Source organism: Talpa occidentalis, unplaced genomic scaffold (assembly GCF_014898055.3).
Source record: "Talpa occidentalis isolate TD23 unplaced genomic scaffold, MPIMG_talOcc4v2.1 talOcc4.8, whole genome shotgun sequence".
In the NCBI taxonomy this organism is placed as follows: domain Eukaryota; kingdom Metazoa; phylum Chordata; class Mammalia; order Eulipotyphla; family Talpidae; genus Talpa; species Talpa occidentalis.
In genome coordinates this window covers 60,915,970-60,928,349 of record NW_023605194.1, presented here as the reverse complement: position 1 = coordinate 60,928,349, position 12,380 = coordinate 60,915,970, and the positions used below count along the sequence as shown (strand labels likewise).

General features: G+C 43.3%; 1 protein-coding gene across 1 annotated transcript in view; it reads right to left on the bottom strand.

Moving 5' to 3' along the window:
* Nucleotides 1–11,553, bottom strand: part of PAPSS2 (3'-phosphoadenosine 5'-phosphosulfate synthase 2) — an 80,742-nt gene extending 69,189 nt beyond the window's left edge. The window contains exon 1 of the mRNA XM_037497351.2: nt 11,312–11,553. Coding sequence (XP_037353248.1) covers nt 11,312–11,338 — 27 coding nt within the window. The 5' untranslated portion in view covers nt 11,339–11,553. The remainder of the gene's footprint in view (nt 1–11,311) is intronic.
* Between the last annotated feature and the right edge of the window lie 827 nt (nt 11,554–12,380).

Sequence of the window (12,380 nt, the reverse complement as noted above, 5' to 3'; positions counted from 1 at the left end):
GTATTATGAACATGCAGGGAAAACTCGCTATAGTTCAGGGAAGTGGCAATTACTCTCATGGAAACACAACATACATTAAATGAAGTCTCCCTAAAATATTTCAAAACCCCATAATGACAATGTTCAACATGGGTCTTCACCATCCCTCCCAACACTGGTCCTTCCAAGCACTAGTGTTCAGTGTTCCATTGTAGGCTGTGTTTTGTTACCTCTGTGCATTTTTAAAATATATTTCTGCAACTGGTTTCTGGTAATGAGATTGTGTCTATTACACAGTCTCCTTAAATCAAGAAAGATTAAAATTCTGTGCTGAGCTGTAGAAATACCAATGAAACCTCCAGTACATCCAGAGAACAGGCCCATAGCTTGTGGGACTTTGGGAACTTGTAGCTCATGAATACTCAACTGTGCAGGGCTCGCATAATGAACAAGGCAAGGTCTAGAGTTACATGTAAGTCACTGTGATTATTTCTAAGGACACTTATTCTTGAGTGTATGCATTCACTTGCCGGAACACTAAAGCTTTGTATTATTAAGGTGAAATACTGGGTTCAATTCCAAACACTACTGTTCTTAAAACTGGCCACAGAGCCTCATCCAAACTAACATTTATTGCCTTTAAATAACTGCCTTTAAAATTAGCATCTGCTAAAAATCCACATCTTCTACGGATTATACAACATTCCAAAATCCCCTGAGGAAAATCACTCTCAAAGTGACCATATCATCTTTTTAGCTTCTTCATTACATTAATCAGCACCTACAAAGCCAAAATTAAAATGCATGTTTAAATAATCAGCATAATCTTCATTATCTAATAGATGAACCCATTACATCTGTTACATTAACAGAAGAATAAAAGAATAATGGAAAACATGGCATTTATATCTATTCAACCTCAATAAGGCTTATCATTCTCCACTATAAAATGGGGATCAGAACATCAACTACTTCATAAGTGAGTGTGAAGATGAGGTAAGATGCTACATGGAAAATAAATATTTGTTCCTTCCCCCACTTAGGGGCCCCGGAAGGATCAAGAAGATATCTTTCCGGGCCTCCCTGGTGGGGCAAGGGGTTGGGCGCCGCATTGTGAAGCTGTCCACAGCCTCTGCAGCATGAGTTCGATCCTCAGCCTGCCAGAGAGCTACCCACATGGTGCAGCAGACCTCCCCTGTCTTGTCCGCTGCTTCCCTCAGCAGTGTATTTCAGTCTGCCTGTTCTGTTTCCCCCTCTGTCTCTGGTGAATCCTTTCACCCCACCCCCACACTTCTGGCCTGTACCCCAGTTCTTGTGTTCATAAATAAATAAATCTTTTTTTTTTTTTAAAGAAGATATCTTTCTGAACCTTGAGGGAAATTTATAATGTCATCAAGAATTAATATCATTATGTGGTGTTTAAAAGACTTACTAAATCACCTCCAAACACAGAAGAAAATGAAAGGAAGCAGGCATCCATGAGTCCCACATTTTTTCATCACTATATGTAGCTAACTGTAAAGAAAACACACCTTTTTGACTGCATTTTTTATACAAGGTGTCTCAAACTGTGAAGACATGGTTTCTGTGATTTAATTTATACTATCAGCACTACTCTCTTTATTATAATATACCCCTTTCCAGAAAAAGAGTTCAGTCCCTGCAATCATACCAGCCAGTGCTGCTCTCCTCCACATGAGTGTGGGCTCAGGCCTCTACACAAGTCTCTGCTGAACCAGAATCCAAATCTTCACTTAGGTTATGGCTGAACTTTCCTGATTTATGGTGACAGAATAAGAGAACTTTCCAAAATGTTTCTTCCAAACACCATGGAAGGTACCTTTTTTTTTTAAGATTTATTTATTTATGCATACAAGAACTTGGGTACAGGCCAAAGGTGTGGGAGGGTGAGAGGATTCACCAGAGACAGAGTGGGGAACAGAAGAGGCAGATTGACTGAAATACACTGCTGAGGGGAGCAGCGGGTGAGGCAGGAGAGGTCTGCTGCGCCATGTGGGTTGCTCCCTGTCCGGTCAGGGATCAAACTCATGCTGCAGAGGCTGAGGACAGCTTCACAGTGTTGGGCTTAACTTCTTGTACCACCCGGGAGGCCCAGAAGGTACCTTTTATAACCTCACAATATCCAGGCATTTGTCTTTAGTCCCTGGTAGAATGGAAGCATTATCTTGTTGCCAACATCTTTAAGTCTTGACTTCTAGTTTAACAATTTTTATTAAACATTGTTACTGAAAATGCACTGGTGGTCTGGTTTCCTTTTGTCACCTAAAAATCACAGTTACAGTGTGATTTAAGTATTAGCAGCTTTAGTGGAAACATATTCTGCTCTTGTTGCTTAATGCTGACATGGTGGTAAAGCTGGGCAACAAAAAACTATTACCCATGCTCGTTGAGTTTGACAAAAAAGAAAACTGATTCTCCAATATGGACACCATAAGAAAGAAATGTGTGTGAAGCGAGGATAATATGCATTTGCTAGGCTATGCCAATTACTCTTTTTTAAAGTTCTGGGGAATGTCTCTAAATAGAATTCATTATTATTATCATGAGATATTAGCATTAGATGGCTGCCAAAATATTTTACAAATGAAGCAGTAATATATTACTAGTTACCTAATCCAGCTGTGTTTTCTACTTGGCATAGTTTCATTTCCTCTATGAAATAAACAATGTATTAACCACAGAGGAGCTAATAAAGTTTTAGCTCCTCCTGTGGGTAACTCTCTAAAGACCTATTTCAGTTACATGAGTCCCCATCACACTATTTGCTCACCAGCTTGCTTCGTGAGTTGGGGAGGACTAAGTGAGCTAAAGCACTAGAACCACTGGAACCGCCTGTGGCGTAACAAATGCTCAATGCCGGTGATAAACAGGTCACAACAGAGTAGGGATTTTCTAACAAAACAAGCTCTAGAAACCAAATATGCAAATTCTGCAGTTGGAATTTTAATGTCTAGGTTTTATTAGATCTCTTCTTATATGGCTAATATACACACAAAGGATAAATGCAAAAAAAAGTTGCTTTATTTGTCAGTGATTACTCAAACATTATTGTGTTAGTGACCCAAGTGGCTCAAGAGCTTTAGTTATTCATATAATTTAGTCTCTATTGGGATTCAGCAATTTCAGTAGATTTACCTGGCAGGCCTACTTAGTCACTATAATCAACTTCATGGTATTTTGTGAACTTAGGAAACAATGGAAGTGGGTGAATTTAGAGATAAAACTGGAAAGTCTGAGTATTAAAGACTGAGGCTTTAGTGTGTAACTGAATTTCACCCAACATTCAGGTAATAATTTTATCTAATACTAGCTATCATTGGCATCTTTTCTTCTTTTTTCTTTTTGATAAAATGATTAAGCCGTTTGATAAGGCTTAAGGAAAAGCGAATGAGATTAAGGGAGTGGATTGACTTTCATCTGAAGAGATACAGGTTGATCAATCAAAAATATCTCAAAATAGTAAAGCTATATTTTCTATCTCCAGAATGTCAAACCAAAATGCTAAGTTTAGAGGAGAATCATGATTTTCTGATACCAATTCACACTTCTTTCTTTATTTTTTAATTTATGGAAAATATTTCTCAGTCAATAAAAGAAATGAAGCTGTAGAAAATGGGTAGGGCCTCTTTCAAAGGGCATGTGATAAAGAGAAAGTGCTAGGAGTGCAGTTCGAGATCAGACCAGCAGCTTCGTGGCTGTAGGAGAGTGTTTGACAAAGCCCTAAGCACTGTCCATCAGCTGTGATACGCAGGGCTTGAGGTGAACTTTTCATTTCCCTTCCAGAACTAAAATGTTAAGGTTCTTTTAAAAATGCATTTTAAAAACAGGAGCAGCATGAATAAAAAGCAAATAATGTCTAATTTTAACATAGTAGAATAAAAGAGTTTAAAAATGTACGATAAGTCAGTTGGGAATTTTATTGCTTTTGGCTCAGTGCCACTGTAAGATTCATTGAGCAGAAGGTTGAAAGAATATAAAGGTGGTGGGTGAGGTGTTGCAATTAGAAAAAGTAAATCCTGTCTTTAGAAAAGGCTTAAAGAGGGAGTTTGAATGAACTGAAAAACTGTAATTAAAGACTATAAGGCTTTAGTAGCGATAGTTAATTATGGTAAGCACAGACCTGGTTGGGTCATTCAATAAATATTTGTTGAGTGATTGAAGTGAACAAATACATAAGTGAGGATTTGACAGGAACTAAGGAGAGGAAGGATTTTAGAGAACCCGAGGAAAACAAAATAAGATACTAAGGGACCACCAGTGGAGGACCAAAAATTTAATTTGGGTTTTTAATAGGAGGAAAAATGTGAAAATAAAAGCATCACCAATGTTTTGAGCTGCTGACTTTGGTAGAAATTGGAAAGGCATGAATTATATTCTTATCTATAAATAAATAATGATTGGGGAAGGGTGCAGATAATTGAGGTCACGGGGATAAATGTCAGACTTTACGGTTGGTAGTTTAAGCCATTAAGTCAAGTCTGCAAGTGACTTTTAAAACATACAGTCAACATTAATAAAAAAAAAAACAGGTGATTGTATTATACTGGATAAAGTTGTTTAGTGAATAAAAATCAGTAGTTTTATAACAACACATATAAAACAGATATTAGCTATATACTGAAAACAAAAATTAACAAGTATAGAAATGATCATCTTTCATGATGTAGTTTCTGATATGATATGAGAATATAACTGTTTTAGAAAATCCAAGAGTTCAAAGGCGATATACTTTTATTGCCAACAGTTCATACCTGGGTTCAACAGCTTGAGCTTGTCATGTTTGTGTTGCAGTCATATTTTTACAATGCTAGTCATAGCAAAATCAATTTCTAGAATAAATTTGAAATGCAGAAAAGAGTGGCTGATAAAATTTTAAAGGAAATGATACTAGCCAACAGATGGAAGTCACTTCACATACCAAGTGATGTCAGAGGCAGGTTATATGTCAAGCTGTAATACAGTTGCTCTTTTGTAGAGAGAAAAAAATATTTCCATCATGTGCACCAACTTATTCTAAATTGAAAAAAATTATTTGGTGATCAAAACAGTAGGAAGAAGGAATCAGAAAACCAAATTTCTCACAAATCCAATGTTTGTAATCAACCTTACTGAAAAGCTTGATTTAATCTTCATGAGGAGAGGAACAAAGGGGTTCAGAGGCCAGGGTGAGTTTGAGAAAGCAGTGGTGTCCTGTGTATGGTGTTGGGCTTGGGAAAGAGTTCGCTGTGCCAGCAGGAGCCATGGCGTATGCCCATCCAGACAGACCCGGGAGGAGAGGAGGCATGGATAGGCTTTAGCAGTCCCAGAGTGCCTCAAGGTCCCAGCAGGATCACACTAGAGCAGGGGCCCAGTTCCTTCTCTCCTGGGAGTAGCCAGGAAGTGTTAAGAACTTCACTGGGTGGAGTCTCATTGGAGCAGCGTGGTGACCTCAGAGCACTCCAGGAGAACAGGAAGGAGAAGTGTTGAAAGGGCCTTTTGGACAGGTGTGCACATGAACTGAACTGACACTGAGTCTGTCCCTGGATACTACACACCACTAAGGATGGTTATTACCTAGACAAGGGGAGCACCCGCACCTGTGTCTTAGCACTTTGTAGGAGAAAAGGGATTCACCTAAATATTTCTGATTTAAGTTTACTTGTTTTCAAAGTGCGCCCTTTGTAAGAACACTATGGGTCAGGTAAGGCAAAAACATGATAGGAAACATTAATGACCACAGGACTCTAGAAGAGAGAAAGATTTTTGTTTCCACCAATGAGGGTCTAGGTTACATAAACAGATCCTTCGATGAAAATAAATGAAAATGCTGGGTATATCAAATAGCTGAGAAGACGGTAGGAAACCAGCAGCCCAAAATCTGTGGGAAAACAAGAACTCAAGAGCTAAGCAAGCAGGGAGGTACTTTTCTCTGGATAGGGGCAGATTTGCTGATGGGTCATATTTGAACTGATTTTGACAGCCTCATAGGGGAAACAGAAATCAATGACCAAAACTCACCCAAGGCAATAAAAACCTGATTGAGGTTCCAAAGAGTCACATCCTAAAAATAAGAGTGAACCAGAATAAACCCACGTCCCACCCTGAAAAGCTGCAAAGAATTTGCCTTGGCATTGAGAGTGTAAGTAGGGGGGTGGGACCCCTGAGAAGCTGTATTCACAAGCTGGCCCTTGTGTGCAAAATTGCAACTCAAATTTACATCACCTGGGTGGTCTAAAGAACTTTAAGCAGTAAATTTAGGTCAAAGTGGTCTCAGACTAGTAGTGTGGCTGAAGCACCTGGCAAAAGCAAAAGCAAATCCTCTGAAAAAAAGGCCATTCATCCTAAGCCCAAAGAATCCTTACAAGTAATTTTTCAATGGTCATGACAAACACCCAGGCAAAAATAAGCAAGCACACAAGAATAGACAGACAGATGAGAGAGGGAGGATTCTGAGGGAAATATATAGATCCTAAAAGCAAATTCATCCTCTAATGAATTCTGTAGCCATTTATGCACCTTTATTGAAAGGCTCAATACCAGGTTACTGGCCATCCATGCCAATTTAGCTGTTATTTGACAAATCCAGGGGATGAAATGTTAGCAGTACATTTTTGTTTATTTACCTTTAGTTCCTGTGTTATCTTAAGACTTCCAAATACAAAGACTAATTAGTGCCCATTATTATACAGTGATAGATTTGCTAAACAGTAATCTCCTGGGACCAAGACTGACATCATGATTCCTTCCCAGACTCTCATCCCCTGAAGTTTCTATGTTCAACTTAAGCCTAATTATTCCCTAAGCAAACCACAGAGTCACATGCATTAACAGAAAAGTGATGAAAGACAAAGATAACTATCTCAGAGACATAAAACTCAGAGTTAACTGCATTTATCGTTAACTATAAATGTCCAAACAATGATCTTGGAATAACAGCACAAATAGGACAACATTAATTTTAAGGTGGATCTGGAAATAGTGAAGGCACAGAAAGGGTGGTGAGAAGTTGGTACAATATTTGCTAATATATCAATTGCCTTTCTTGCACAAAGTTCTTGTCTTGCTTTTTAAAAAAAAAAATATGCATACAAGAGTTGGGATGCAGGCCAGAGGTGTGAGGGGGAGCAGTGGGCGAGACAGGAGAGGTCTGCTATGCCATGTGGATCACCTCCCTGGCCAGGGATCAAACTTGCAGTGGTGGCTGCAGATAGAGGCCCCCCAAAGTTCTTGTCATTTAGGTTATCAACCCTTTCTTCTACCAGCCTTTCAGAGTAAGGATTCAAATTGTCAGCTCTGTATCTCTGCATTGGTTTGCTCTTTTTTAATATTGTGGAAGTTGTCATTTACTGGTCTTCTGAAATGGTGTCTCCTGTGCTTTCTTCACCTTGCTTGCCAAAACCTTGGCTATGTGCTGTAACAATAACTACAACAAGAAGCTACTCATTCAGGATACTTATTCTGGGCCTGGAAAACTCTGCAACATACTTTTTTGGGAGTTTTTTTTTTTTTTTTTAAGATTCATTTATGCATAAAAAAACTGGGGTACAGGCCAGAGGTACAGGGGATGAGAGGATTCACCAGAGACAGAGCGGAGATCAGAATCGACAGACTGACTGAGATACATGCTGAGGAAAGCAGCAGGTGAGACAGGAGAGGTCTGCTGTGCCATGTGGGTAGCTCCCTGGCCAGCCAGGGGATTGAGCGCATGCTGCAGAGGTTGCGAATAGCTTCACAGTGCTATGCTTAACCCCTTGCACCACCAGGGAGGCCCTCTGCAACATACTTAATTTTGTGTATTTTTTACAGCATTTTTCATTTTTGCACAATGTATGCATTTTCATCTTGGTTATAGTCCCCTTACAATCCCCACCACCCTTGTTTTGATCCTACTCCCTTCTCCGCCCCCACGGAGTTATTTACTCCAAAAGCAACTGTAAAGGGTAAGTCCTTATCACTCCCATTTTACGCATGAGGACTCTATGGGCAGATATCTTGAAGCAGAGATACAGAGGGAACAAGAGTGTGAGTTGAAAGTCGGAGGGAGCTGCATTCAAATCCTGCCCTGGCCCTGGCATTTCTCCTCTCCTTGAGATGAGACTCAGTTTTCTGGGGTGAAGGCTGTTGTAGGAATGTAATGCGTGATTGAGTGCCTGGCCGATAAGAAGTGGTTACTTCTCCTTCTCTCCAAAGGGTATTTTGCCTTAGGCAGAGTCTTCAAATCGTTTGAAAAGTAGCTACTTCCAAGATACTAAAGTAGTATTATATCAAATCTTAAAAATAATAAATACAGAAGGTTCATCAACTTACATTAATGGAGAACTTTATAATTTGTTTTTTTTTTTTTAAAGATTTACTTACTTTTATACAAGAACCGGGGTACAGGCCAGATGCGCGGTAGGGTGAGAGGATTCACCAGAGACAGAGTGGGGAACAGAGTGGGGAACAGGCAGACTGATGAAATACACTGCCGAGGGGAGCAGCGGGCGAAACAGGAGAGGTCTGCCACGCCATGTGGGATTCTCACCGGCAGGCCGGGATCGAACCCGTGCTGTAGAGGCTGCAGACAGCTTCACAGTGCAGCGCTCAACCGCCTGCACCACCAGGGAGGCCCAAGAGAACTTTATAGTTTTCAACACCCCTTCACTCATTCCCAATCATGGGCTTAGTTGATTCTTTGGAAACTATTTTAATATCTCAATTGGTTTTTTACAGTAGGCATCTCAGGCATAATAGTGTTGTCTGTGGGTCTTGACAAATGCTAATCCAGGAAATGATGCAAGAAGAGATGAGGCCATTGCCTTTCTTTTCAGGCCTCTTGGAATAAGCTGTTTATTCCTTGTCTTAGGTATCTCTGTGTGTACATAGGGGGCAGAATGTGGCCAGGGCTGGAGGTAAGTCAAGGGCTGAAGGTAAGGGTAAGTCAAATGGTGGAGGGATGTGACAGACAGCTGTCTTTGGTTTCCATGGTAAAGATGGCCAGCACAGAAGGAATATATTACCTTCTCTTGTAAAAAAAATACTATACTAGTGTTCTCAAGTTTGTAGAAAATCATCTACACTCTCATTTAAACCAAAAATATTCACTCTTCCTAGACAGCATTCTGAACCAAAAGGCTGTTGTTCATCCAGAGAGGTACCAACAAGTCCTGGGAAAGATGTATCCATCCCAGGACACTGCTCAGCACACAGTAGGGGCTCAATAAGTATTTGAAGCTACTGCAGGCACTGCCATGAGAATTGACTGTCCTGTGTTAATGATACAGAAAAATGTAACATAATAGTGTTCTGTGGGTCCCTGAAAAGATCAGCTCACCCTCATTTCTAGGATAACTTCCTAGATCAGCAAGGTTCACTTCTCAAATTACTCATCAGTTCAGAGGTCACAAAAGTAGACAGATTTTGTGTTGATCTCCTAGGTCTCAAAATACATTTTGAGTTAACATGTAAAGTTTGAGAGATTTCACATGCTCTAATAGCTGGCTTACTTTTACCTAAGCCCTTGTGGGGACTTGTGCTGGTGCTGGGATTATAATCATGTTGGCTAAACAGAAGAGCAGAAGTAATGCTAGCTGTATCAGGTGTTAATTTAATCCTCTGCAGAATATGCACACACCCCAAACAAAGAATAGAATACGTTCAAAATGTGTGAATACAAAAACCAAGCCCTCTGGCCCTCAAATTCCTCACTGTTTCTGACTACATAGTTCCCACCATCAGTTTGCAAAGCCTGTGTTCTCAAAGCCTCCACTTCATGGACTTTTGCAGACTGGAGGCAGGAAGGGGAACGACCACCTACCCCTTCATTAGTAATGTTGGACAAAGGCCCCATCAGAACAGGAAGGAATTCTTGAAGCAAGCAGGGAGGACAGGATAAAAACTCTCTAATAATAAAAAGCTAGTAAGTGTCACAACAGCTTGTCACTTAGAAGATAGCATTTAGAAGTTTATAGATATTAATAAAATTAAATAGAAATAAAACAAAAGTGATATTCACCGGACAGTATTTTTTAAATACCACACTGAAAGTCTCCCCACTTTAAAATCACACCTATAAAAGGCAGCTGGACCCGACCATTCTCCCTTTTCAAATTGATGTCACTTCCCTCCTACTGTCCCTCCTGCTGGTTCAGGGTGGTGCCCAGTAACCACAGAGCCCCAGCCCTTTTCCCTTGTAGCTTAAATCCACATTTGTAGTCCTTCCCCAAGTCTTATTTTTTTCGACTCTTCCCTCTGCCTCACAGCAAACAACTCAAAGCTATTTCTGTAAATAAGTATTATGTAATAATAACAATAAACATTTGCTGAGCATCTACTTTGTGCCAGTACAAATCTAACTCTTTGAGAAAGGTTAACCCATTCACTGACCACCGGCATCATCTGAGGCTGGTAGTGTGGTAGTTAAAGACGAGTGCTCAGCAGTCAGACTGCCGGCGGGGAGGTAAACAGGCTATCAGACCACCTCTGGTTTGCCAAAATACTGTCCGCAGGGCGCCTTCCAACTCTAAGACTCTATGATCTCTGCTGCCATTTTTAAGGATGCAAAATTTATAAAAGCTCCTATCGTGAAATGAGGGAGGAACTTTTCTTTTTGACAAGCCCTCTATTTTTCCCGAAAGTGATGGCCCAGATTAATTTTGGATAAAATCTAGCCATCCCCCTGAAAGCAGTCCCTTCACCTGACCACCAAGCTGAGGAATCCCCCATGACTGAACTTGAGGAGTTCAGTAAATGGCTCACGTTGGGGAGCTAAATCCTGCCGCTGTGGAAATGCAGTTTCCTCCGTGGAAGTCTAGACCCTTGCAGATCTATCAAAGTCCCTCATGAAAATCCACTCCGAGGAGGTTCCGCGGACAAAACCCCCACGCCTGTCGCGGACAAGCGCCCGGGGCCAGACCCTGGAGATGGGGGTCAGCTCAGCCCCACCACCCGCTCGCCCCGCGCGGAGACCCTAGGAAGAAAAGGCGAGTCTGGAAAAGCTCTGGGGAAAGAAAGGTAATCTCCTGCTCGTGGTCCTTTCTCTCGTTCGGGACCCACTTGGCAAGCTCCGGAGGTCTGCGCCAGGCGCGGCCGGCGCAGGGGCGCAGGTTCCCAGAGGCGGGGGGACGGAGCGGGGCAGCCTGGCGAGGACCGCGGGGGATCCCGACCCAGCCGGGCCCTCCAGCTCTCCCTCCTCCGCGCCTGCTCCTCCTCCTTCCCCTGCGCCGCGCGCCCCAACCTCCGCGCCGCGGCTGCCCGCCTCCTCCCCGCGAGGGTGGGATCCGAGTGGCCGGGATGGGGGGAGGTCGGCGCCGACCGGAGGAGGGAGGAGGAAGGCCGGCGGCTGGAAGCCTACCGTCTTCTGCTTCTTGACCCCCGACATGCTGGCTGGCTTTGGCGGAGCGCGGCGCGCTGGAGCTCGGAGCCGCTCCCGGGAGCCGAGACGCGAGGCGGCGGCTGCTGCTTCCAGACTCGCGAGCAGGAGGTATAAAAAGGCTCCGCAGACACGTCGCACTTCCCTTGACCAGCCCCCTGCTCCTACTCCTCCTCCTCCCGCCGCGCTCCTCTCCGCCCCGTCGGCTTTGCCAGCAGCGCCCAGCCCAGGGGACCCGGCGGCCGCCTGGGCGGGGTCCCGGGCGGGCTCCCTGCTCGTGGGAGCTGCTCCGCCTGCTCAGGTCCGAGGCGGATCCCCGCCGTCCGAGCGCCGCCTGGAAGGCCCCGCGCGCAGCCGGGACCAGCCTCGCCCTTTGTCCGGCCAATCCCAGCGGGTCCCGAGCTTCCTCCACGGTCTTTATCAAGGAGGCTTTCCTGCCTCTGGAACAAAAGTGTTTATTCGATCAAGGGGAAGGATGCTTGAAACCACCGGGCCTATGGGCCCGGTCCTCTGAGGGCATGGCCGCCTACCTGTTGGTTGGCAGCAACAGCAGCAACAGTTGACATCGAGGGAAGCTCGCCGTGCCCTCTACCCAGCTTTGCCTTAAGCCTCATGCGCCCACACCCCAGGCATTGACTCCTACTTCTCCCCATTTTGCAAATGAAGTCATTGAGGCTTTCAGGCGTTTCCAAGACCGGCCTGGCAGTCTCTATAGTCCAGCTTTCTAAAGCAGTGCCATCATAGGTGGTGATGATTCTTGCCCGTGTGTTATGCACATTCCCCGCTTTGAAGCTCACAGCATTTTCCTCAGGGTACATATTGGTCAGCTGAAGCACTGCCCTCTTCACAAAGTCAGTAAGCAGGGCCAGCCCCAGAAGATGGATAATGATGGACCAGTGACTTGTTTCTGTCTATCCCTGAAGTATTCCTATAGTACTCCTGTGTGTGCAACAACTACGATGGATCCTGTAGGGGAAGAGTAAAATGACCCCCAAATCGAGGAGATTTATGGTCTAGATCCTAGGCCTCCAAGGTTTTATCAGATGACAGC